Genomic DNA, 26,306 nt, shown 5'->3' on the forward strand with positions numbered 1-26,306 from the left:
TCTTAGCTTCATAAAGGGTTGTTTATACGACAAAGGAATTTAGCATTGTCAATTGGGGACTCGTCCTATCCTTCTCATATCTGCACTAGGTAGATCAGCAGACATTATCCCCCAGCAAAGGGTGGGAGGTTGTCTCCCAGTGCTGACGGGATAAGCGTCTGCTTCGCTTAGATAAAGAGTGCTGAAGGAATCCGGGAACCGGAAGTAAGAACAAAACGCTTGTGTCTTTTAAAACTGTTTATTTCTCTTCTGTCTTGCGTATACACGCACGCATACATATATCTGCATTTTCTGTTTCATTTTCGTATATCACTATTCCTGTTTGCCAAATTTTATAGTTGATAGAAAGTGCTAAAAAGAGATTTGCTGTTATTTCATAGTAGAGGTGATAGTTAAAGTATAGAACAAACACACGGTTTGTCTGAGATACAAGGCAGTCAGTGTGGATTGCGGTAGATGATCAGGGATCATTTACATTGATAAAAATAGAAATTGTGTTACGGTGGATCTTTATATTGCGTACACGTGTCGCTAACAAAGACTAGCGTACGCAATCCAAAGGCAGACGCACGCAGCGTTCATTACGCAACGTAGCGTCCGGTTACGCCCACGTAGCTCAAGCTGTGATAAAGTGAAGTAACGCAAAGGCGATAATTAACGCACAGCGGTAGATAACGCGACGCGGTAAATAACGCAAATCTATTTTTGGAAAAATCTGAAATTTAGTTTAACAGATCCTGCTCCTAATTGGTAACACTTTTGGCCTAAAGACAATTTCTGCGCAGAAATAGATATAGAAACAAAAGTGTACATGTGTTGAGTGAGTGTGTTTTGTATACAAAAGTTTATATAACTTTAAGGTGGAACCAAAAGGAAAGCCGGGTACTCGTCAAGGGACATACGTGTAAGTGACATATACGGTGGCTAGGGAGGCATCCCTGGTTAAATAATATTTGAGCATTAGAGTATAGCGGACCATAAGGTAACAAGACCAGGAGGTCATAAGGTAACAAGACCAGGAGGTCATAAGGTAACAGACCAGGAGGTCATAAGGTAACAGGTAAAATAGACAAAGAGGTCCGCTATAAAAGTCCAGTGGCACAACGCCTGGGGCGTTGGTGCAGAACCCATATAGGCCATACAAGCTCTTGCTGAAGGAATCGCGGCCGGAAACATCGATTCCATTGATCTTTCAGTACATGACAAGTAGTGCTCGTGTACTGAACGATTGGACCGCACGTAATTGTGTGCAGTAGTTAGTAATCTGACCTAATACCATTAGAGTAAAGTGGTCACAAACGCTATTTGTACATTCTGACGTGATTTGTGTAATTTTTTATTTTTGGAAGGGAAGTTCGCTGGTCACTCAGGAACTATCCAACAACCGATACTTGCTGGGGAACGCGCCCCAGTAAATAAAGGTTCACAGGGGCCCTAGGTTGGGTACAGCAGCTCTGGTTACAGTGATTGCAGTACTGGCCAACGTGGGCGAGAAGTAAGTGGGGTACTTGATAAACCACCACCGCCGGCCTGCCCAAGGACATCTTGGTTTGTTTGTAAGGGTTCGCTGAAAACCTTGAGATAAAGATCCAAGGAGGAATAAGCAACGCCTGCAGATTATGGGGGCCATTTGTTCAGGTAGGGGGCGATCAACCTCGGTTCGGGTTGATTCAGAGAACCGACCAGTTGGGTCGGCACGATATGTAATGTGTGAAAAATACGGTAGTCACACAGAGGTTTTATGTGATGAATGGGAGAGAATGACTGTACAAGACAGGGACAAATTCCCAAGAATAGGTAGCTTCAGTCCAGAAGTGTTACAAAATTTAAGGAGGAGGATATGTCTCGTAAAATCAACAAAGAGACGAATTCAACATCATGATTGTTTACAGTTATGGCACCAGGAAGGTGAGATACAGAGAGGTTTGGCTCTGGCGGCAGGATCTGGGGCAGTCAGGAAGTTGATTGCCACAGCTCCTCCTCCACCATACATTGCAGGAGAGAAGTTGATTGCGGAGAGAAACGCACTGGGTTGTAAAACACAAACTCTTAGTAACCCTGTAAATGTTAATGACGTTAACCAAATAACTCATGCAAGTATTAACCCGTGCAAGATGTACCCTGTTTTGAACCTTCCTCAGGAGTGTGATCAAGAAGACGATTCAGCAACAATTTCAGCTCTCTCTCTTGCAGCCACCATAGCAGAGACCACAGTAGGCACAGCGACACCCACGAGATTAGTGAAAGCCCCTAGCGGAGGGATAGGTGAGGTCGTGTCAACGGGTAAGTACGGCACCATGCACTACACTGAAACAATTGTACCACAACAAGCTGTAGAATCTACACAGGAAGAGGCTGTTAGAATTGCTCCTGTAAGGGTAATAGCAGTTCCCAATGGAAAAACAGATGTGTCTGGAGCCACTCCCATAAGGAACATTGCCATGTACACTCCATTTTCCAGAATGGAATTAAGAACAATAGTGTCCGAATTTCCTGACCCCAGAAAGGACTTAGTTGCTAGCCAAAAATACATCAGGGATCTAGGTAACACTGTAGAACCCAACAACAAGGATTGGCAGATACTGCTAAGAGCTTGTTTACCTTCCAATGTTGACGCAACTCAATTTTTAGCTGATTGTGCATTGGATAAAGATGTACCGCTTACAGACGTGTACAACAAGGATAATGTAAAAAGGATAAATTTACAGCTAAAAGAGTATTTCCCAGCCGTTGTTAAATGGAATAAAATATTTTCCATTAAGCAAAAGGAGTCCGAAACGGCAATAGAATATTTTCACCGGGCACTATTAGAAATGGCAAAGTACACGGGTATAGAAGACATAAAGACCAACCCAAACCATCGGGAAGTAGCAGTATCTGTACTGATGGATGGTTTAAAGGAAACATTAAAGACTAGGGTTCAGACCACGCAACCATGCTGGCGAGGTCTGTCAGTGTCCGGCTTGAGAGAGGCTGCTATTGATCACGACAGAAACATCACTAGGCACAGGGAATCGCAAAGTGATAAGTTGATGTCCGTAAGTATACAGGCGCTGACCACAAGGCAGCCTGCGTATGTACCACCGAATCCTGTGGGTAAGGCAAGTGTAATAACATGTTTTTCTTGTAACAGACCGGGACACTTTGCACGAGAATGTAGAACAAAGAATGTACAAAGATCTTTTCAACCCCCTAGACAACAACACAACACACGACATTGGGAGCAGGGTCCACAGAGGCGGAGTTTTGAGCCACATACAGGGGAAACAAAAAGATATCCCCCGAACAGAGATTGGCATGCCTCTGGTAGTTCCCAGCTAACTCCCCCACAAATAGTTGCTGCCAATGGGATTCAGGGAGGTCAGCATACCCAATAGGGGTATGGCCATACCTGTAATCTGCAGCCAGTTAAGTTGATTGCTAGTCTTGGAAGCGAACCAGAGATTGCAATCAATGTAGCTGGTAAAACTTTAAACTTTCTTGTAGACACAGGGGCGGCCAAGTCAGTGATAAATTCGACAGTGGGCATGAGAACCACTGGTAGGACAATTCCAGCCATGGGAGTAACAGGAGTAGTCCAGCACTACCCTGTTAGCAAACCAGCCGAGATTACAATAGGGCCTTTGCATACCAAGCATTCCTTTTTGCTGGCTACATCTGCACCAACTAATCTCCTGGGAAGAGACTTACTATGTAAAATGGGTTGCGTCATTTATTGTACTCCTGAAGGTGTATTCTTGGACATTCCTGAGAATCACGCTCAGGAAGTACGAGACATGCTAGACTCCCCATCAAAATTAATGTCACATTCCATTATGACAAATAGGAATCCATCCCAAGTAGAAGAGATGACATCTCAGATACCAGAGTCGCTTTGGACAAAAGATGGACAGGACACTGGATTAATGGCAAACGTAGCTCCAGTAGTTGTGCAAGTAAAAGATGGTAGGATAGCTCCAAAAATCCCACAGTATCCTCTGAAGCCAGAGGTGGAGCTAGGAGTTTTTCCCGTAATAGAGCGCTTGCTACAACAGGGCATTCTAGTAAGAACGTCCAGCACCGCAAATAGTCCCATCTTCCCTGTTAAAAAGAGTGGGGGGAGGGGTTACAGGCTAGTGCAGGATCTAAGGGGGATTAACAAAATAGTTGAGAGTCAGTTCCCCGTAGTGCCTAATCCAGCTGTCATCCTAATGCAAATTCCTCCCACTGCCAAATTTTTCACTGTTATTGACCTCTGCTCCGCTTTCTTTTCGGTACCTCTGCACCCTGACAGCCAATATTTGTTTGCATTCACATACAGAGGAGTCCAATACACGTGGACTCGGTTACCCCAAGGTTTCATAGACAGTCCAAGTATATTTTCTCAAGCTTTGCATGATTGTTTACAGTCTTTCCAACCGGAGAGTGGATCAGTGTTGATACAGTACGTGGATGATCTACTACTGTGTTCTGATTCATTGGAAGCTTCCCTGAAGGATACGAAACAGCTCCTGTTTCATCTTTCAGACACAGGTCACAAGGTTTCCAAAGACAAGTTGCAATTATGCCAAGCTAAGGTAAAATATTTGGGACACTGTCTAACACAAGGACTGAGACACCTGACCGCTGATAGAATCCAAGCCATTAGAGACATGACACTGCCACAAACCCAACAACAGATCAGGACGTTTCTAGGAATGTGTGGGTATTGCCGTAATTGGATCCCAGGGTTTTCCATATTGGCGCTACCTCTGCAGGAAATGGTCTCTTCAAACAAACCTGATCGGATTTCGCATACAGACGAATCCGAAACAGCATTTGAGAGACTCAAACAGTGCCTAACGCAGGCACCAGCACTAGGTATGCCAGACTATGGGAAACCCTTTGAACTATACGGAACAGAAAGTGCTGGGTGCGCAGCAGGTGTACTAACACAAAAACACGGTGACGCCAGCAGGCCAATTGCATACTACAGCGCCCAGCTAGATACGGTAGCGCGATCCCTCCCCACATGCTTGCGTAGCGTTGCGGCGATAGCATTGCTAGTGACGAAAAGCGAAGATGTTGTGCTAGGCCACAACCTCACAATCCATACACCGCATGCGGTATCTGCCTTATTGAATTCTGCCCAAACCAGACACGTCTCATCAGCAAGGTTTACGAGATGGGAATTGGCATTAATGGCCCCAGTAAACATCACCATAAGAAGATGCAGTGCATTAAACCCTGCAACATTTCTCCCAGGTGTGCCTGGTCAGACACAAAGGGTGGAAGGTGAGAGTGATGGGGAAGGAGGATTTAATGCAAAGGAAGATACACATGATTGTATGGAATATTTGACCCAAAATTTTACCGCAAGGCCTGACATCAGTGACAATCCACTGGAAGATGCAGAACTCACGTTCTACACGGACGGTAGTTGTCACAGACAGTCAGACTCGGGAGACTTGTGTACTGGATACGCAGTCGTAGATGACCAAGACACCATAGAAGCGGAACCGCTAGGCCCACCTCACTCAGCCCAGGTTGCTGAACTGGTCGCCCTAACCAGAGCATGTGAATTGGCTAAGGGTAAGTCTGCCAATATCTACACCGATTCTAGATACGCGTTCGGGGTAGTACATGATTTCGGAGCGCTATGGCGGCTCAGAAATTTCATGACGGCGGCTGGTACACCGATAGCGCATGCAGCTTATATAAAAAGGCTTCTAACAGCGATACAGGAACCCGACAGAGTGGCTGTTATCAAATGTAAAGCACATACATATAGCCAAGACCCAGTATCCCTTGGTAACAGCCGAGCAGACGAAGCCGCAAAGCTTGCAGCTGCTACCCCCATACAGACAGACACCACACAACTGATGGTATTTAATACCATCAACACACAAAAGTTGTGTGAGATGCAGAATTTGTGTTCCACACAGGAGAGAGCAGTCTGGAAGGCAAAGGGATATGGCCAGGAGTCCTCAGGGCTCTGGACGGATGGACATGGTAAACCAGTGGCCCCCAGGGCATACCTTCCATGTCTGGCTGAAGCAGCTCACGGGCTGACTCATCTAGGCAAGGAGGGGATGTGCAAATTGGTAAGAGCATACTGGTGCGCCCCAGGATTCTCCTCTCATGCGGGTAAAAGAGCAATGTCATGCCTTACCTGTCTGAGAAAGAATATTGGAAAAGCAATACCTACAGAACCATCCCATATCCCACCTGCCGGCGGCCCTTTCCAGGTAATACAAATTGACTTCATTCAATTACCCCCATGTAGAAATTTGAAATATGTACTTGTCTGTATAGATGTTTTCTCGAATTGGGTCGAAGCTTTTCCAGCAGCTACAAATACCGCTATGTTTACAGCTAAGAAAATTGTGCAGGAATTTGTATGTAGATATGGTATCCCTAGAATCATTGAAAGTGATAGGGGTACCCATTTTACCGGTGATGTCTTTCAAGGAATGTGTAAGTTGATGGGAATTGATAGCAAGCTGCACACTCCGTACCGTCCACAGGCGAGTGCGAAGGTCGAAAGAGTGAACAGCACTATTAAAAATAAATTGAGTAAAGTAATGGCAGAGACAGGATTGACGTGGCCAGAAGCTTTACCCATTGTTTTGTATAGCATCAGAACCACTCCCAGGTCCCCTCTTAATCTGTCTCCTTTTGAAATCTTGTTTGGTCGACAACCGCATGTCATGATTAACCCTCAGGATGATTTGAAATGTAACAATGAAGTAACTGTAAAATACTTGATTAACATGAGTAAACAGTTGAGGAATCAAAATGATAATCTGAAGTTGGTGATTCCTGATTTACCAGATAGTAATTGTCATGACATTGAACCTGGGGATTATGTAATGATACGAAATTTCCTACGCTCAGGTTGTCTTATTGATAGGTGGGAAGGACCATACCAGGTCTTATTGACTAGCACCACAGCATTGAAGGTTGCTGAGAGAGAGACTTGGGTCCATTCATCCCACTGCAAAAAGGTGGCCGATCCAGAGAAGTCCCGTGATAAGGAACAGACGGTAGAGGTTGTATCACTGGAGTGTCTGTTCCAGGAGGACTGAGGCGGCACCTGAGCCTTGAAGACCGAAAGCAGTTGTCGACTCCCTTCTCCCTTTTATTGTTTTTCTCCACTTCCCAGCCCCTCTCCCTTAAAATTTCTTTTTCCCCCTTCTCATTCTTCTCTATTTCCTCCTCAAAGATGGACTTGCCCCAAGAGACTGTGATCCGGATTTTGATGTTAACCATGATGTTGACCAGAGCAGTCTGTTCCGGCGAGAGTACCATAGAGGTCGAAAGAGGTTCTGGAATGGGTTCCGATTATGATGATGGAGGCGTAGTTTTCCAAGATCAACCAAACCAACAAGCAAAGGCGAGTATCAGAAAACGATCCGATAGAAGAAATTGTGATGGATTGTTAGCTGAAGAAAATTGTATCTGTAGGCTCTGTGATAATCTGGTTGAAGATGGATGCATAAAGAAATGCCAATCTAGTTTTAATATCCATATGGACCGGCATCCATTGAGTGACTATCACTCTCTAGTGGGTAACGTGTTAAACCAAACAGATTGTTGGGTATGCTCTCAAGTACCTCAGGGTCACAGTAAATCAGGGCTAGTACCATTTCCTTTAACGTTAGGGGAGGTACTTGAGCTAAGTGGTGGGAGACCGGTGGACCGGAGGTTTAACATCTCCAGCCCTCCTGGTTTGAAGCTCCACCAATACCATGTGGATAGGTCCCTCTTATGTTTTAACATCTCCAATCCCAGAAAACCGGGAAATTGGGAAGTGTCATGGAGCAACCTTACCATGACCTTTTCACACAGAGCAGATAGAATGCCTACAGATACAGAGCTCGTACGCCACATAGCCAGTAGAGGAAAATCTTTCCGGTATCGATATACCTTAGGAAATAGGATTACTAGAGTTGGAGAAGTATCACCAGGATACTGTGCACATATCGTACAAACCGATACGTGCATTAGGCAGATGGAAGAATTAGGGTCAGGAGATTTCACCTGGAAGGTTTGTAACATGGTCATGTCCTTCTCCGTCCCTTATGTTCTCCCCGATGATGCATATTTCATATGCGGGAGAAAGGCGTACAAGTGGCTTGCCCCAAACTCTGAAGGATTGTGTTATATTGGAAAAGTATTGCCTGAAGTGATGACTGTAACACATGACAAAATGAAGGACATACACCGTGGTGCCCAAGCTCCTTATACTCACACTCATTACGAGCACCGAGTTAAAAGACAACTGTCAGAAAGGTTAGAGCATCCGGCCTCTGATCTTATCCATGAATCCACCGGGATTCAGGTTCTGGTAGCGTTAGATTTCACTCGTACCGCTCGAGGAGTGATGAATTATAGATACATTTCCGCACTCGCCAATTTGTTAGATAATATCACTGAAATGTATGATGACACGTTTAGATACACTGGAAGAGAACTTCAAGCTTACAAAACAGAACTAGTTCAGCATAGGATGGTTCTTAATTATCTTACAGCAGTAACAGGCGGATATTGTGTTACATTGGCAACACAGTACGGCATAAAGTGTTGCACGTATATCACGAATAGCACCGAGGATCCGGTAGAGGTCATAGACCAAAAGATGGACGATATTCTCCAATTGAAGTGGGAATTTCGTCGAAAACACAATCTCACCCTTGCTGCTGTAGGTAATGAGCTGACTGGTTGGGTGTCATGGTTGAACCCGCGAAATTGGTTCTCCGGTTTGGGAGACTGGGCTCAAGGAGTCATAATGGATGTTGGAAAGTTTCTACTATGTATCTTGGGTGTCGTTATATCGATTGGATTGATATTTAGATGCGGGCAGGCTTTAATGAGGTGCAAACAAAGTACAAAAGTGATGAGCTTGAGGAGTGAGGAAACCGTAATTAACCTGGATTTGATTTATGACCCAATGATAGAAACCAGGATGTGATGAAAATGCGATTATACGGTCCGTTTCTTTCACCTGTTTTTCTGCTTTTTCTCCAAGATACAAAGACCCCCTTGGACGAGGAAGCTGACGAGACGAGATGTATACAGACAACGGATTGACCAAAGAAGAAGATTTGACAACTTTAAATATGGACACTTGATGAACTTTGCCATGGATCCCCAGTTTCCCTAGTACTTTTAAACTCACGCTAGCCCAACATTTTTGTAAATCTGATGACACTGACAAAGCTTGTTGCTCATGCCTAAGGAGCAAAACAGCGCAAAGAAGACGACTCTCAACAGATACCGAACACAACTTCAACAACAGATGTACATTTCCCTGACATAGAATATCATTGCATTTTTCGTAAGTGTTCTTTATCTTCATCTCTACAACTCTCAGGTAACGACACACATAGACGATAGGGAATACAGGCACAGATATCAGCAACCACATACCTCCCCCATTCATGTATCATCAACTAAAATGTGCTCCCCATTTTGTTCAAAATCCGAAAAGAGCTCGGTAAAGTTTGACAGCCCATCCACAGACCTGTACCACAGGATAAGAAGGAATTCAAATGTATACTTCGCAATACCTCGAAGCTTGATTTACAACACGTACGGCACGATGATACATGACCCCCCCAAACATGGATTCATACACACATGCTTCTGCTATCTCACTAGGTCATACCCTCTTCACACCTTCTCCTCTCTCCTCCCTTACCCAACCATGGAAATCAATTAACCCCTGACTTGCATTTTTCTCCTTAAATGTTTTGTGGCAGTTATTATTGACTGCCAAAGGGTGGACTGTCAAAGTCAGAAAAATGTCTCAATGCACGTTGCCATATTTGCACCGCACACTGGTCCGCGCTGCGCGTGCGTACGCTCTCCCGTGGAGGCGCTTACCCGCAATAGCGTGCACTCGCAGGCGCGGTATGCGTATTTACGGTAGAGTTTATGTAGTCGTAGCGTGCGACTCATTCGTTACAAATGTTCACAATTAATGTAGTTTATAGATCATGGTCCCTTTGATAGATTCTGAAAGTTTGGTTAAAATACAATGTCCCAGAGCTGAGGAATCCCTCTTTATATCGTACGAAGGGTCTAACAGGAATCATACAGCAGTGTTTGGTACCCATCGGAAGAGTATTTAATTAGCAATATTCCGGTGTTGGTTTGGAGCGTATTAATCGCTCGTGCGAATAGTTATGGACATAAGAAGTTTATGTCCATTTCTATTATTTACACATACTCAGGTATGCGGCGGGAAACCCAGTTTCCCACCCACCTGAGCTGTTGGAAATCGTCACAGCCCACCTGTATGAATCACCCTATGACCTTTTGTTATGATGCAGGGCCGAATTCCTTCGGCCAATGGACAATGGGATTGTAGGACCAGGAGATTGCATTGTGTGTGGGGCATAAATAGGCAGGCCGACCACATCCAGCTCTCACTCTTCAACGGTTCTCATTGCTGAAAATCGGGTGCTGGATGTCCAGGCGCATGCGATCGTTTCCCCTTGTGCGTAAGTTTCTCTCCGTAATCATTGTCTTTCTGTGAGCCAATTTCTCTCATCTCTCCCCGTCTCTCTCTCTCTCCTCTTTTCTCTTATATCTCTCATAGTATTATAGTATTGTATTGTATTGCATTTAGGTCAGTGTAGTATTGTCTTTTTGTATTTATTGTTTAGTTCTGTGGTTAGGAAGTCTCTGTTATATTGTAGTGTATCATTTGTACTGTTATCCCCTTTTACAAGTATATTAGATATAATACAGTTAATAGGCTTTGGAACCTAAACCAGTATCTGTGTATTTTCTATAGTGTTAAGTGTTCACTTGAGCGTCGGTGACGCTCAAGCAGCTTTGTAGTTAGTCAGGTTACACAAGGTTGCACTTACACCCTGTACTCACATTAAGGTATTCTGTGTATTTCTTTGGTATAAGGTTTAAACATTAAGGTATAGCGTTGTGAGCGTCTGCGCCGCTGGTGACCTCCTCGTGGTCTCGAGCGTAAGCTACGCCATAGCGAATCATTACTCTAGTCATAGCCAATAACGTGTCCTGTGATCCCTGGGCCGTGAGCGAACGTGACGCTTGAGCGTCTCGCCTACGGCTGAGCGATCGTTACGCAACTAGCGTACCATTACGGTACTTCTTAAGTAAACAGCGTACAGTGTTCTTAGCTTCATAAAGGGTTGTTTATACGACAAAGGAATTTAGCATTGTCATATGTCAGGAGAACGGCTCGGATCAGAAAGACAGTATCCTTGTTCGTGCTATATGATGCACAGAAAAGAGGTTGCCCTGCTTCAAAGCAGTCTATTGCTCATTGGCTTAGGCTTACTATCCAACAGGCCTATGTGTCGGCGGCCTTACCTGTTCTACAGTCTCTGAAGGCCCACTCTACAAGATCGATGGGGTCTTCCTGGGCGGCTGCACGTGGAGTCTCATCCTTGCAACTATGCCGAGCTGCTACCTGGTTGGGGAAGAACATCTTTGTGAAGTTCTACAGGTTTGATACCCTGGCCAAAGAGGATACCCAGTTTGGGCAGGCGGTGCTGCAGAAGTCTCCGCACGTTCCCAGTCGTTCTGCAAGCTTTGGGACGTCCCCATCTAAGTCTCCCCAATATTCCTTATTACGGGTAAATCCTTTTCTCGTAGTCAATAAGGGATATTGCGCGCTCACCTCAGTGCATTGACTTTTCTGCAGGTTGTCTTTCTATGGTTACCTGTTCAGCTGTTGCTGTTTGGTTACCAGCCATTGCTGGTCGTTTTATGTTATGGTGTGCTGGTGTATAAATCTCACCACTCGTTGTTATGTTCCTTCTCTCATGTATGTCCTTTCTCCTTCGGGCACTGTTTTACCTATAACTGCCTGTGGGAGGGGGCATAGAGGGGAGGAGCCAGCACACCCAGTTGAAGAAATTTAAAGTGCAGCGACTACTTTGGACCCAGTCTATACCGCATCGTACTAAGTCGCCCCAATATCCCTTATGGACTATGGGAAAAGGATTCACCGGTAGGTAATTAAAATCCTATTTTATTTTACTTGTTTACTTTCCAACTCTAAATGATTTTATTTAAAAATAAATAAGTGTGGGTGTGTTTTCAAGTATAGCACTTGTGTCCTTGTTTTGCAGTGTTGTGCTTCAGCTGTACACTGTTGGCCATATATGAGTGGTGCTTATTTCAGCTCTGTATGTCATGTATCTCAGTACTGTTTTGTCATTTGGCTTCTATTTTGCCCTTCAGATATCTGAGGCACGTATTATATGTCCTATGCTATAGGGTAGTTTTAACCAATATGTGAGTATGTGTTGGTGCAGTCATTCTGTCTTTCTTTGCTACAGGAAGCATGTGAGTACAGTCTTTCGCAGATGGAGAATTCACACAAGCAGCTTTTGTCTGAACTTCAGAGACACCACAAGTTGGAGATTCAGAGACTGCGACAGGAGAAGGACCAGCTGTTGGCAGAGGAGACTGCAGCCACAGCCTCTGGTGAGCGCATAACTGATATAGTAGGGATGACTTCCTGCACTGTAAAATGGTTATTCTTTCAAATTAGTGTGTGAAAGCCACCTTAACAGTGATTATTAGGTATCCAATAACCTTGTTAGTTTGTGTGTGTGTACATACAGTGTGTGTATATGTATGTGTGTGTGTGTATATGTATATATATGGCGGCAACAGGGTAGGAGCGCAGTACTAACTGTGCTCCGGAGGCTCAGCGGTACTTAGTGCGGCGCTGGGAGGGGCGCTATGAGCCAGCGCCTGAACCCTGCACTGGTCAGCAAGCCTGTCGGGGTCCAGCATTTTACCTCAGACCAGTATAATCCTTGTGAAGAGCGGGAAGACAGCGCCATTTTGGGGGCGGAGTTTCTCAGAGCGGACCCAGCAGCGTTCAGTGCCATTTTCCTGCCCGCACAGCGCTGTCCAGGAAGAGCAAGTCCCTCCACAGCAACTCCAGCTATCTCTCACGGTACCAGGGGGTTGTAGAAGGGGAGGGGGGGGTGGGTGGAGGCTGCATCAAGACTGTATATCCTATTAAGGTGCACAGTCAGCGCTAGTAGGGGTCTCCCTTTACATTAAAAGTGCTGTGTGTGGGTTGGCTCCAATCTCTGTCTCTCTCTTGCCATTCTTGGGGGTGAAATGAAACTCTGTCCTCCCCTGTGTGTGTCTGTGGTCTCCACTGAGCAATGTCCAGGGACTCTGTGTCATATGCTGCAGAGGATATGTCCTCTCAGGATGATCCCATTCCATGTAATCAGGATTGCACTGGTTTAGCACCGATACCAGCAAGGGAGCCTGAGTGGTTATCCTCTATCAAATCTATGATTTCAAATAGGGTTGCACAAAATGAACTCGGCAACTCAGGCTTTACAGAACTCTATGGCAGTCTGGTCTAGTTCTGGTACCTCAGGGCTCCCCGCTGTATATTCACATAAACGTGCTCTTGCACAGATCATGCAGGATGATTCGGATACCGATTCTGACACTGCAGACGGTGACGGGGATGTGTTGCGGGGGGCAGCATCTCTTGCTAAAGGGGTGCAGTTGATGGTAGAGGCTATAGAGATGTGTTGAATATTACTGACACAACACCCGAGCATGTTGAGGAGGCTTACTTCACTGAAAATAAGAAAGCCTCGCTAACGTTCCCTGCGTCAAAGGAATTAAATGCTATTTTTGAAAAGGCTTGGGAAAACCCAGATAAAAAATTCCAGATACCTAAAAGGGTTCTGGTGGCATTTCCTTTCTCGGTCAAATCCATGTACACGGCTTCTGGGGCAATACTACGTCCCACTATTGGCAGTGCTTGGATTGCCAAGGCTATAGCAAAGTGGTCAGGCATGTTACTTGAAGACTTGGATACTATGGAGAAAAGTGATGTTGAATTGTTTTTTACGTAACATTCAGGATTCGGCAGGATTTCTGGTAGAATCCATGAAAGACCTGGGTTCCATGGCTGCGGGACTTTCTTCCACGTCTGGGAAAGATGGTGGCCTCTTACGAAGCCCTGCAGTACGGGAGGTTTCACGCTCTGTCCTTTCAACTGGATCTCCTGGACAAGTGGTCAGGATCCCATCTACACATGCACCAGAGAATAGGTCTGTCATCAAAGGCCAGGATTTCACTCCTCTGGTGGCTGCAACTGCCTCACCTTCACAGGTTCGGGATTCAGGACTGGATCCTTCTAACCACGGATGCAAGTCTCCGGGGCTGGGGCACAGTCACTCAAGGGGAAACCTTCCAAGGAAGGTGGTCAAGTCTGGAAGCCGGCCTGCCGATAAACATTCTGGAACTAAGAGCCGTCTACAATGGTCTTCTTCAAGCGGCACATCTTCTGCGAAATTGGGCCGTTCAAGTGCAGTTGGACAATGTGACAACAGTGGCCTACATAAACCGATAGCGCAGGACAAAGAGCAGAGCTGCAATGTCGGAGGTAACCAGAATCATCCTCTGGGCAGAAAAACACGCATTGGCGCTGTCGGCAATCTTCATTCCGGGTAGAAAACTGGGAAGCAGACTTCCTCAGCAGACACGATTTCCATCCAGGGGAGTGGGGTCTCCATCTGGAGGTGTTCAAAGATCTGTTACCTCCTTGGGGCTTACCCCAGATCGACATGATGTTCTCTCGTTTCAAAAAGAAGCTTCGGCGGTATTATTCCAGGTCGAGGGACCCGCAAGCAGTGGCGGTGGACGCCCTAGTGACTCCGTGGGTGTTCCAGTCGGTGTATGTGTTTCCTCCACTTCCACTCATCCCAAGAGTTCTACAGCTCATAAGGAGAACAAGGGTTCAAGCGATCCTCATTGATCCAGACTGGCCAAGAAGGGCTTGGTACGCAGATCTTCTACTGCAAGAAGAGCTGAGGCCTCTTTCTCTTCAGGAGGACCTGCTGCAGCAGGGGCCGTTCGCCTATCAAGACTTACCGCGGCTACGTTTGACGGCATGGACGTTGAACGCCTGATACTAGCTCGAAAGGGCTTTCTGAACAAGGTTATTCCTACGCTGATACAGGCTAGGAAAGGAGTAACATCTAAACATTACCATCGAATTTGGAAAAAATATGTATCTTGGTGTGAGTCCAAGAAATTTCCTGCGGTGGAGTTTCAACTGGGACGGTTTTTCCTCTTCCTACAAGCCGGTGTGGATATGGGCCTGAGGTTGGGATCTGTGAAGGTCCAGATTTCGTCCCTATCCATTTTCTTCCAGAAACAATTGGCAGCCCTTCCTGAGGTTCAGACCTTTTTGAAGGGAGTTCTGCACGTCCAACCTCCCTTTGTACCAGCGCCTTGGGACCTTAACGTGGTGTTGCAGTTCCTCCAATCGGACTGGTTCGAGCCTCTTCAGGAGGTTGAGGTGAAATTTCTTACATGGAAGGCTGTCACATTGTTGGCCTTAGCTTCTGCTAGACGTGTGTCGGAGTTGGGGGTTTTGTCCTGTAAAAGCCCATACTTGATCTTCCACGAAGATGGAGCTGAGCTCCGGACACGTGAGCAGTTTCTTTCGAAGGTTGTATCGGCATTTCATATCAACCAACCTATTGTGGTGCCAGTGGCTACTGACTCCTCAATTTCCACAAAGTCCTTGGATGTTGTAAAGGCTCTGAAAATCTATGTGAAGAGGACTGCTCATCACAGAAAATCGGACTCTCTATTTGTCCTGTATGATCTCAAGAAAATTGGGTGTCCTGCTTTTAAGCAGACGATCTCTCGCTGGATCAGATTCACTATCCAGCATGCGTATTGTACATGTCCTACGACTGTCAAGGCCCACTCTACTCGTAAGGTGGGGTCTTCCTGGGCGCCTGCCTGGGGTGTCTTGGCTTTACAACTTTGCCGAGCTGCAACTTGGTCTGGGTCGAACACGTTTGCAAAGTTCTACAAGTTCGATACTTTGGCCTCTGATGATCTGAAGTCCAGTCAATCAGTTCTGCAGGAGTCTCCGCGCTCTCCCTCCCGTTCTGGGAGCTTTTGTACATCCCCATGGTACTAATGTGGACCCCAGCATCCTCTAGGACGTAAGCGAAAAATTGGATTTTGGTTACCTACCAGTATATCCTTTTCTCGTAGTCCATAGAGGATGCTGGGCGCCCGCCCAGCGCTTCGTTTTCCTGCTATCGTTATTTGGTTCAGTACAACTTCGTTTTAGTTGAGTACTGCATTGTTACTTGGTAAGTAATGTTTCAGCGGTTGCTGAGTTTTCAAGCTAAGTTAGATGTGCCTTGTATGTGTGAGCTGGTATGAATCTCGCCACTATCTGTGTTAAATCCTTCTCTCGAAGATGTCCGTCTTCTCGGGCACAGTTTCTAGACCGAGTCTGGTAGGAGGGGTATAGAGGGAGGAGCCAGCCCACACTCTCAAACTGGTGGGTTATATTGTTTCTGTGCAGGGTAAATACTGGCTGCTTTATTTTTACACTGCAATTTAGATTTCAGTTTGAACACACCCCACCCAAATGTAACACTCTCTGCACATGTTATATCTGCCCCCCTGCAGTGCACATGGTTTTGCCCATCTGCTAACAAATTTGCTGCTGCGATCAACTCTGAATTACCCCCTTGGTTTTGCCAAAACCATCCTCAAGTACATTATTTTTGTTCGGTAATGAATTTATTTAAAATTGATAAAAAGAGCTAAAACCATGTAATTTTTGGACATGTTGTTGTTCCTACAATATTATCAACATCAATAACGTTTATTTTCAGTAATTTTCAGTGTGCAATGGCATCTTAAATCATGTCTTATCTGTCTATCTATATATAATATTATATCAAAGATTCAACCCCAAAGTGACCCATGTCGGGACTCTGTTTGACTTGAAGCCCCAAAGTTCGGGGCTTCAAGTCAAACAGTTTCTTTCCCTTGTTCTCCACAATTTTACAATTTGCTCTCCACGGCTTGGACTAAATTTGAGAGGAAGTTTCCGGTTACATGCAGATTATAATTTCTTTATCTCTTACCGAAATGGAATGCCGATAAAAGGTTGTATTCACCTAGCATATTCTCATCCTGATTGCTGCAGCTCTTCCCTGACACATCTTCTCCCACGAGCAGCTTAAACATCATGTAGCTTCCTCAACTCAACTTATACACTTCCCCTGACACAACAGGTCCTTCATGCAGCTCTTCCTTCTGATACAGCTTACCCACTCCTGACTCCCATCCTCAGCAGCAGCCTCCTAACTTCCAACTCCTGACCATTCTGCCTTCTGCTAGAATATTTATGTGGGTCCGCACCAGTCTAACGCAATTATTTGGGGTTCTAAATTAACTGTATATATGATCATGAAAAAACCAATATACAAACAGTTACCAAGTGAATCCTGAACTGTTAATGATTGGCGGTGCTCCCTGGAATTTTGTAAATTGGACTACAATTAAGAAGAAAGAAGGAAAAAGACAAAAGACCCTTGTTTGGGAGCACTCTTTTAATATTTCCTTCTTTCCTTTTTTCCATTCTGCCTTCTCCAAGTTCTCCTCTCCTCCTCCTTGCGTGGTGGTTGCTGGGCTCCTCTGCACTGCACGTCAGATGCAGGGAGCCAAACTGGATCAAGCCTAACCCGGCAAGCAGAATGCTGGAAGCGGATCTGCTGACAGAGGCTGACTATCAGCCAGCAGCCTCACCAGGGTGTCAGGTGGGCGTCTTGATGCTTTTATGCAGTATAAATAAATTTTAAAAAATCCTAAATGAAAGGGGGCAATTGCCTGGTTACCGGCTGAGGATATGTAGGATTGGAAAGTGTGTGTACCAGCACTTGCTGTTTATAGAAAAATAAGAAAATAGAACAGCTTGTAATATTAAAAATATATATAACAATTTATTAAAATTACACACAACATGTATAATCAGAAATTCATGAATATTGATATATATCACCAATTCTCTGTGCTGGTGTAGCTTGGTTGCCAAAGGTATCCACAATAAGGCTGGCTAAGACTCATAGATACATTCAATCATTGGGAAAAGTAGCACCACCGGGTGTCAGACTAAGCAAAGTCTTGATGTGAAATTGATAGATACCGGTAGGCCAAGATAATGATGCAGTTCCCTTATTTCCTCAGCTAGGAAAGAGTTCTCTGTGAAGCGGGGAATCCGTTTGGCCAAAGGTGCTTGAAATCCCAGTAAGGCAAAAAGAGGGTCCAAATATCACCAGCATACAAGTAGAAGATCCAGATGGCAGGGCACAGTGGTGTGTAGGCTCAACGCGTATCGCTGGTATAATATACCAGCTTCCTCAGGAGCATATACCAAATGACCACCAAGGTCTTCTTTTATACCCTATTGCAGGGGTGGCCAACCAGTCAGAGAAAGAAATCTTGTTAGGTATATCAAAGAGCCGACTTCGAGCCGAAGACGCACTTGCAAAAATGGGGTGTGACCTTGTGCCTGCTAGGCCACGCCCCTGGTATAAAATACATTGAAAAAGCCACTTCTACATCAAATAATTGATAAGCCAGATCCGCATAATATATATTGAAAAAGTCAGATTCACATAATGCACTTCAGTTCCCCCATGTGTCACTCCAGCCAGCACCCGCCTGTGTCACTCCAGCCAGCAGCCTCTTGAGTCACTCCAGACAGCTCCCCCATGTGTATTTGAATCCCTCAGTTCTCAGTCTATGTAGTGCTGCTGCATGTCTGGCTGGAGTGCAGCGGTTTACAGATCTCTTGTGGTCACGTGACTTTGAGTGTTGGGAGAAACATTTGAATAAAGAAAGAGCCATGCGTTGGCCACCACTGCCCTATTGGGTGCTCAAATTAATTTCACCTGTCTAGGTCAATTAAGGTAATCAAAACACACACACACACACATATATATATATTCAAGAAGTCTGCTGAGACGAAACGCGTTGCACCTGTATTGACCACCCACTGCTTTTAAGTTAAGTATGAATTACTATCCTTTTATTACTTTTGTATGGTTTTACATAGAAACAATTTTCTTGCATTTTAAAAACCTTTTTTTGAAACTGTTTTTACTCTCATATATATTAAAAATTATTGTTATAATTTTATAACATCTTTTGGCGTTTTTAAAACGCGTAAAAACACTGTTTTTTTTAGCTGCATTTGTCGCCACTATCCCTATCCCCCCATTTTGTATACTTTTTAACAATACTATACCAGTGTTGCATTTTTAGGGTAGGGCTGACACCATTTTATAAGGTTACGTGGGCTTTTAGTGTTTTTATTGAAATTTTATAGTTCATTCACATAGATTTTACTGAGATTTTTTGCCTCACAAGTGGCGCTATACCATCTCTTTGCATATATATATATATATATATATATATATGTGTGTGTATGTACAAGCCATTCATCAAAACACTAAAAACTCTACACTAAAATCAGAGAACCTTATTCAGTCCCAAACATAGTATGTTATTAATTAATTTAGCAACGATCAGTCGTTATAATAAAAACGCTGATAATCTTATTTCAAATTGTCCAGTGCTCCAATCACGTGACTAGTAAGGTCACGTGATCGGGGCTAGGGCTGCATCATACACGGAGGCAGCCACTCGGAGGATAGAGATATTACAAGCATACAGATCTTCCTGTGACACACTAAACATGTATGATGGCATTGCAAAGCATCATGGGGAATGTAGTACTAACTGATATAATAAGAGAGATGAATACAGGTAATAGCGTTCTTGTGTCCACATATATTTTCACCGCTAATGTTGCTCCACTGTATCATGGAATTTATAGTCCTGGGGTTAGATAAAGAAAACATCTCCCAGGTGATTAAACAAGCAATATAAGTTTCAAAGGATTGGACTGGTTACCGTCTGGGGATATGCAGGACCGGACTGGTTGCCGGCTGGGAATATGCAGGACCGGGCTGGTTACCGCCTGAGGTTATGTTGTGTCTGATAGTGTGACAAGTGAACCTGCTTTGCGCCTTCTGTGTATCACGAACTATGTAACTATTTGCACAGACCCAGAATGCTGCAGCTAGACTTCCTTTAAACCCCTCTGCTGGGCTGTGATTGGCTGCAGAGTAACTGGCTGGACTGAGACTTAGGTTAGTAAAGTGGAGATCAGCTGGGAATCGTGGAATGCAGTAATGTCAGAGAATAGCATAGACTTCACACAGGAGCTTGAATAAACCTTAGGCACACAAATGGTTAACTGGTCAGAGAACATTGCTGGATTCTGTGCTCCTGTACAGTCAGCCTGGGAAGGGGTTGCGTTTCGGAAACTAGAATGCACAGCAAACACTGGAGTCAGAGAGCGAAGCAAGGCTGAGCAGACTCGGGTATACTGCAGAATACACTGGCCTGCCGGACACCGAAGCCCTCCTGTCAGAGGACCGGACGGACCCCCCGATGCACCTGCTCGTTTGAGGTCCAGTTGTGGGATGATTATTCCTAACTGGGTGAACTCCTGGTCAAAGACAGACGCTGCTTCAGGTGCATTACTGAGAGAATACACAAAAACTGAAGTCCAGTGGTGGTTAAGGGGGACATTTACTAAGCAGCGATAAGAGCGGAGAAGTGAGCCAGTGGAGTAGTTGCCCATGGCAACCAATCAGCACTGAAGTAACATCTATAATTTGCATAGTATAAAATGATACAGAGCTGCTGATTGGTTGATGGGGCAATTTCTCCACTGGCTCACTTATCCGCTCTTATCACTGCTTAGTAAATGTCCCCCTTAATCTGCTACCAAAATCCAAACTGATTTCTACCCAGAGACAAGTATTTCAGAGTATGCAGTTTGACACTCCACAGCAGATGGTTTGTTTCTTTTCTTCCAGGCACCAAGATACTCAACACACAGGGTAGTAAGGGGTCTGTTGACTCTGATGGATATCCATTCTTTTCTGTATATTCGTTGGTGGGAAGGCTGTTTCATCATTCAAGGCAACGCAGTTTGTGTAGTTCCATTGACAAGCTTTACAGATTAAACTGTTCTCAAAATGGAGTAGTATATCTTCAAGAATGTTTTGGTTGCTTCTTTGGTTGCTGGTGGATGACCAACTTAACAGAGGGTGTCTTATTATATGGAATTGGAAATCTGTGAAGTCAGCCTTCAGGACTGTGACAAGGTGGAAGGTGTCGGCAGCCCCTTATTGCCAGATTTGAGAGCAGTGGTCTGCACTGAATCCAAGTTTCTTGTCCAGGGTCATATTCTGTTATGGAGAAAAACCCCCCACCTAAGTCTTAGGTCAAAGTTGTAACTGTCCCATGGAATTTTCATCTAATTTATATTTTCTGCAGCGGGGTACACTGGGTTCCACAGGGAATAACATCTGGGTGTAGAGTAGGATCTTGATCTGAGCACCAACAGGCTAAAAGCTTTGACTGTTCCCAGGATGCATAGCGCCGCATCTTCTATAACCTCCGCCTCCGTGCACAGGAGCTCAGTTTTGTAGTTGGTGCCTGCAGTGCAGGCAGTCAACAGACAGGGCTGCTCCAAGTAGCCCTCAGAAGAGCTTTTTTAAGTGAAAATTGAAGACTTCTTCAAGGGCTGCAGCAGAGACACTGTGAGTGTTAGATGTCAGTCAGACATCTCCTGCTGCAGCTTCATCACCTGCCCCAGTGGCGCTGTATACTTTCGCGCCCTGGTTGCCGAGTACTTACAGCGGAGGCTCCGGTTTCAACATACAGGCGCACACACACCAGTCTTCAGGATCGCGTGGCCGCACTCGGGAAGGAGGTAAGAGGGTCCCACAGGCGGGACTCGCTGGAAATCTCGATTCGGCGCGGCCGGTGGGAGGCGAGCCACGCGCGCTGACGTGGACACTGTGGCAGTACAGGGACCCCACTACACCACCAGGGCAAGGGCACAGGTCGATTTTGGCAAAAACCGTTTGTTATATGGCCCACGGCACACGGTGGTGAAGTCCAGCAAGGGGGATAAGGCTTTGACCTGTAGCCCTTCCCCCCAGCCCCAGGGTGCCATTTAGAGTAAATGTTCCCACCTCAGAGCTGCATCTCTCTCTCCCCCTCACTCCCTGTCAGCATTTGGGCGCCATTTTCACATGCTGAGCTGATAATGGGACTGCTTGGGCAAATACTCCTCTGTAAAGCCGCCTGCATGTCAGCACTGTACATTTTACAGGACACTTAAGTATTCTACATGTCTGTTGACAGTGTTAGTTAACAATACAGTGCATTTAGTCAGGGTTATGTAGTACAAGTACCCTGTGATATACTGTACATCCAGTGTTTACTGTGCATTGATATATCTATTGATTGTATAGCTGTACTTAGTATTACTTTATTGCTAGTCCAGTGCAGTTTTATTGCATGTCATAATTTCTGCATTGTACATGTGTGTGTGTGCGCGCATATATAGCTGCTGCGTGACTTCCATTCCGTGTATCTACCTCAGATTGCTATCCCTATATTCTGTACCCTAAGGTGGCTAAGTACGTCAGGGCTATTATTTAATATAGGTGTTTCACAGGATATACTTGTTGAGTATTTTTCTGTGTTTTCAGTCACCATATACCGCTTGAAATCTCTGTTTGTGCTAATACACTGCACGGGGGGTTCTTGACAAGGTATTAGACTGCTGATATTGTACTGTGTTGCCTGCGACTTGAGCTCACAGGTATGTCAGCTACAATGGGCGACGGAGCTGTGGCTGATCCCACATTGTGTGGTGGTGATGCTGCGGACACGTTAAAGGAAAACATAGCAGCAGAGGGTTCAGGTTCTGGGGGTTCCCTACCCCCCAGTGGGACCGTAGCAACGGGGGTCCATAATGACCCACCTTGGGCTACGTTCTCCACGTTATTAAGTACGCTGGTAACTAGACTTACGCCCCCTATGGGACCTCACGTGCCGGTACAACTGCATATTGTACCAGTGGTTAATCCGCCATGGGCAGATCACCTGTCCACTCAGTTACAGCAATTGAACCACTCATTGACAAAACAGAAATATAACTCTTGCCCACCTAAGACCAAGGGGTCCTCTAAGCGGGCCATTACTTCCTCACAATCCACCCACGTCCCAGACACCTCGTCTGATGAGGATGGCGTGCATACTGATCCCACAGATACTGATCCAGATACTTCTGATGGGGTATCTGTCTCACAGGTGGATGTTCCTGACTTTCTGGAGGCTATCAGACTAATTCTTCAAATTACTGATGACCCAGAGCCTGGTGCTACCTCTAAGAAACCGGACAGATTTATACGTCAGAAGGTTGTTAAACAAACAAGTTTTGCCTCACTCTCACCATTTAGTTGACATATGTCAGGAATCTTGGGAAAATCCAGGAAAGAAATTCACACTTCCCAATAAAATGCTGGCTCGCTATCCCCTCGCTGCAGAGCTTAGTAAAAATTGGGAAACACCCCCGCCTGTGGATTCGCAAGTGGCGCGGCTGGTGGTTTCCTCAGCTCTACCTGTAACTACCGTCACTTCTCTGAAAGAGCCGACGGATAAGCGTGTGGAGAGTTGCTTAAAGGCGATTTACACACTAGCAGAAGCTCAAGTAGCTGCAATAGTGGCATCGGCCCACTATTGCAGCTACTTGGGCTGCAGAAGCTATTGAAGCGTGGACTCAGGAGGTGGAAGCGGAGCTGCCTTCCAACTTTTCTGATAATGCTAGACAATGGCTCTCGTATATTGTTACAGCCTCTCATTACATTAAGGAGGCGGCTTCTGATGCCGTTATTCTGGTGGCCAAGGCTTCTACTATGTCCATTTTGGCTCGCCGGATTCTATGGTTACGGTCCTGGTCTGTGGATCTGGATTCTAAGAAAACCCTGGAGGTGCTCCCTTTTAAGGGAGACATTCTTTTTGGAAAGGACCTCAACACAATAGTAGCTGACTTAGCTTCTGCTTAAACAGCGTGTCTTCTTAGTACTGCTCCTTCGGAGCCGAAGGTTAAGAGTACTTCCTTTCGCTCCTTTCGTCCTTCAGGTAAAGCAAAAGGTCAGGCGTACCCGAAACAGGCTCGCACTTCCAAAACCACTATGCCCAAACGTAAACGTGCCTGGGCTTCCCGTCAGCCAGCTTCCAAAATGGACAAGCCTGCTGGATGACGGGGTGGGCCTCTCTCTGGGGGATCCCAGGGTGGGAGGCCGACTTCTAGGATTTACCCAGGAATGGTTGAAGACCACTTCCAATACCTGGGTACGGGAAGTCGTCACTCGAGGATACGCCATATCCTTCAAGAATCGTCCCCCTCATCGATTTTGCCTGACAGACGTCCCTTCAGATCAGGTGAAGGCAAAAACTCTTAATTCGGTGGTACAGTCCCTCCTGGACACCGGAGTGGTAGTACAGGTGCCTTTGGCTCAGAGAGGCAAGGGGTACTATTCACCGCTACTCCTAGTCCCGAAACCGAATGGGTCCTCTCAGCCCATTCTCAACCTCAAGTCCTTGCATAAATCTGTGAGAGTCTCCAAGTTTCGTATGGAAACTCTTCACTCTATTGTTCTGGCCTTGGAGCCCAGGGACTATATGGTCTCCCTGGACATACAGGATGCTTGCCTGCATGCAGTATTCCTATTGTAATGTCGCATCAGCAGTATCTGAGGTTTGCTGTGGGCAACCTCCATTATCAATTTCGGGCTTTACCTTTTGGTTTGACCATGGCTCCGCAAGTCTTCACGAAGGTCATGGCAGTAATGACGGCTGTACTCCGCCGTCAAGGGGTCAGGATCCTCCCGTATCTGGACGACTTGTTGATCCTGGGAAATTCCCCAGAAATTCTCCATCTGGATTTGACGCTCCAGTTTCTGCAAGTCCATGGGTGGCTCATCAACTGGAAGAAATCTTCCCTGGTCCCTGCTCAGAGCATGGTGCACCTGGGGGCGTTGTTTGGACACTCACAACCAGTGGTTGTTCTTCTCTCAGGAGAAGGTCCTGAAACTTCAGGACAGAATTCGATGCATCCTATCTTGTCCGCAAGTGCCGATACACTCGGCAATGCAAGTGCTAGGTCTCATGGTGTCGGCTTTTGACATGGTGGAGTACGCTCCATTCCATTCCCGCCCTCTGCAGAAACTGATTCTTGCCAAGTGGGATGGCCTGCCTCACCGGATCAGGTCTCACATGATCTCCGGAGGTCCGTCTGTCACTGAGTTGGTGGCTGCAGGACCAACGTTTGAGCAGGGATCGTCCCTTCTGGATCTCCAACTGGGTCCTTCTGACGATGGATGCCAGTCTGAGAGGTTGGGGCGCGGTGTTAAAGCAACACTCCCTTCAGGGTCGGTGGACCAGGGAGGAGTCTCTCCTCCGATAAACATTCTGGAACTGCGGGCAGTGTTCAATGCTCTGAACTTTGCCCAGCATTTAGTACAGAACAGACCTGTTCAAATACAGTCAGAGAACGTACATAAATCATCAAGGCGGCACTCGAAGCCGCATGGCAATGAGGGAAGTATCAAGGATTCTTCAGTGGGCGGAACGCCATATCGGCAGTGTTCATTCCGGGGGTCCTAAACTGGGAAGCTGACTTCCTCAGTCGTCAGGACGTGCACGCCGGAGAGTGGAGCCTCCATCCAGAAGTATTTCAACTCCTAGTGGACAATTGGGGCCTCCCAGATGTGAACCTGATGGCGTCTGAACACAATCACAAGGTTCTGGTCTTCGGAGCTAGAACAAGGGATCCTCAAGCAGCGTTCGTGGACGCACTGGCAATTCCATGGAACTTTCGGCTGCCCTATGTGTTCCCTTTGGTGTCACTTCTGCCCAAGGAGGACTCTTGCTTCTGATTGCCCCAGCGTGGCCCAAACGACATTGGTTCTCAGACCTTCAGGGTCTCTCGATAGAGCGTCCCCTTCTACTTCTGCAGCGCCCAGATCTCCTCGTTCAGGGCCCTTGTGTATATCAGGATTTGGCCCGGTTGACTTTGACGGCGTGGCTCTTGAAGCTTCTGTCCTGAGGGCCAAAGGTTTTTCTGAGGCAGTCATTCAAACTATGTTGAAGGCCCGGAAACCGTCTTCTGCCTGGATTTATCATAGGGTCTGGAATTCTTACTTTGCTTGGTGCACATCTAACAATCATGACGCTTACAAGTTAAGTACGGCCAACCTTTTGGCCTTTCTGCAACAGGGCCTGGACTTGGGCCTTCGTCTGGCCTCCATCAAGGTTCAAATTTCTGCCTTGTCTGTTTGGTTTCAGAGAAAAATTGCGACTCTACCTGATGTTCATACATTCACTCAGGGTGTGTTAAGGATTCAACCTCCTTACGTCCCACCCATGGCTCCTTTGGATTTGTCGGTGGTTCTGGAGGTATTACAAGGGTCTCCGTTTGAGCCTCTTGAATCAGCAGACCTTAAGTGGCTTTCTCTTAAGGTATTGTTTCTACTGGCTATTGCCTCTGCTAGACGGGTGTCGGATTTGGGTGCCTTGTCTTGTAGGTCCCCTATCTGATTTTTCACCGT

At 45.9% G+C, this 26,306-nt stretch overlaps 1 protein-coding gene across 8 annotated transcripts in view; it reads left to right on the top strand.

Moving 5' to 3' along the window:
* Window positions 1-26,306, top strand: part of LOC134958139 (TRIO and F-actin-binding protein-like) — a 145,735-nt gene that overhangs the window by 92,605 nt on the left and 26,824 nt on the right. For all 8 annotated transcript variants that reach the window (XM_063940522.1, XM_063940521.1, XM_063940523.1 and 5 more), the window contains one exon: window positions 12,291-12,438. In XM_063940522.1, the coding sequence (XP_063796592.1) occupies window positions 12,291-12,438 (148 nt within the window). The remainder of the gene's footprint in view (window positions 1-12,290; window positions 12,439-26,306) is intronic.

The sequence above is a fragment of the Pseudophryne corroboree genome, chromosome 9 (assembly GCF_028390025.1).
Source record: "Pseudophryne corroboree isolate aPseCor3 chromosome 9, aPseCor3.hap2, whole genome shotgun sequence".
Lineage (NCBI taxonomy): Eukaryota > Metazoa > Chordata > Amphibia > Anura > Myobatrachidae > Pseudophryne > Pseudophryne corroboree.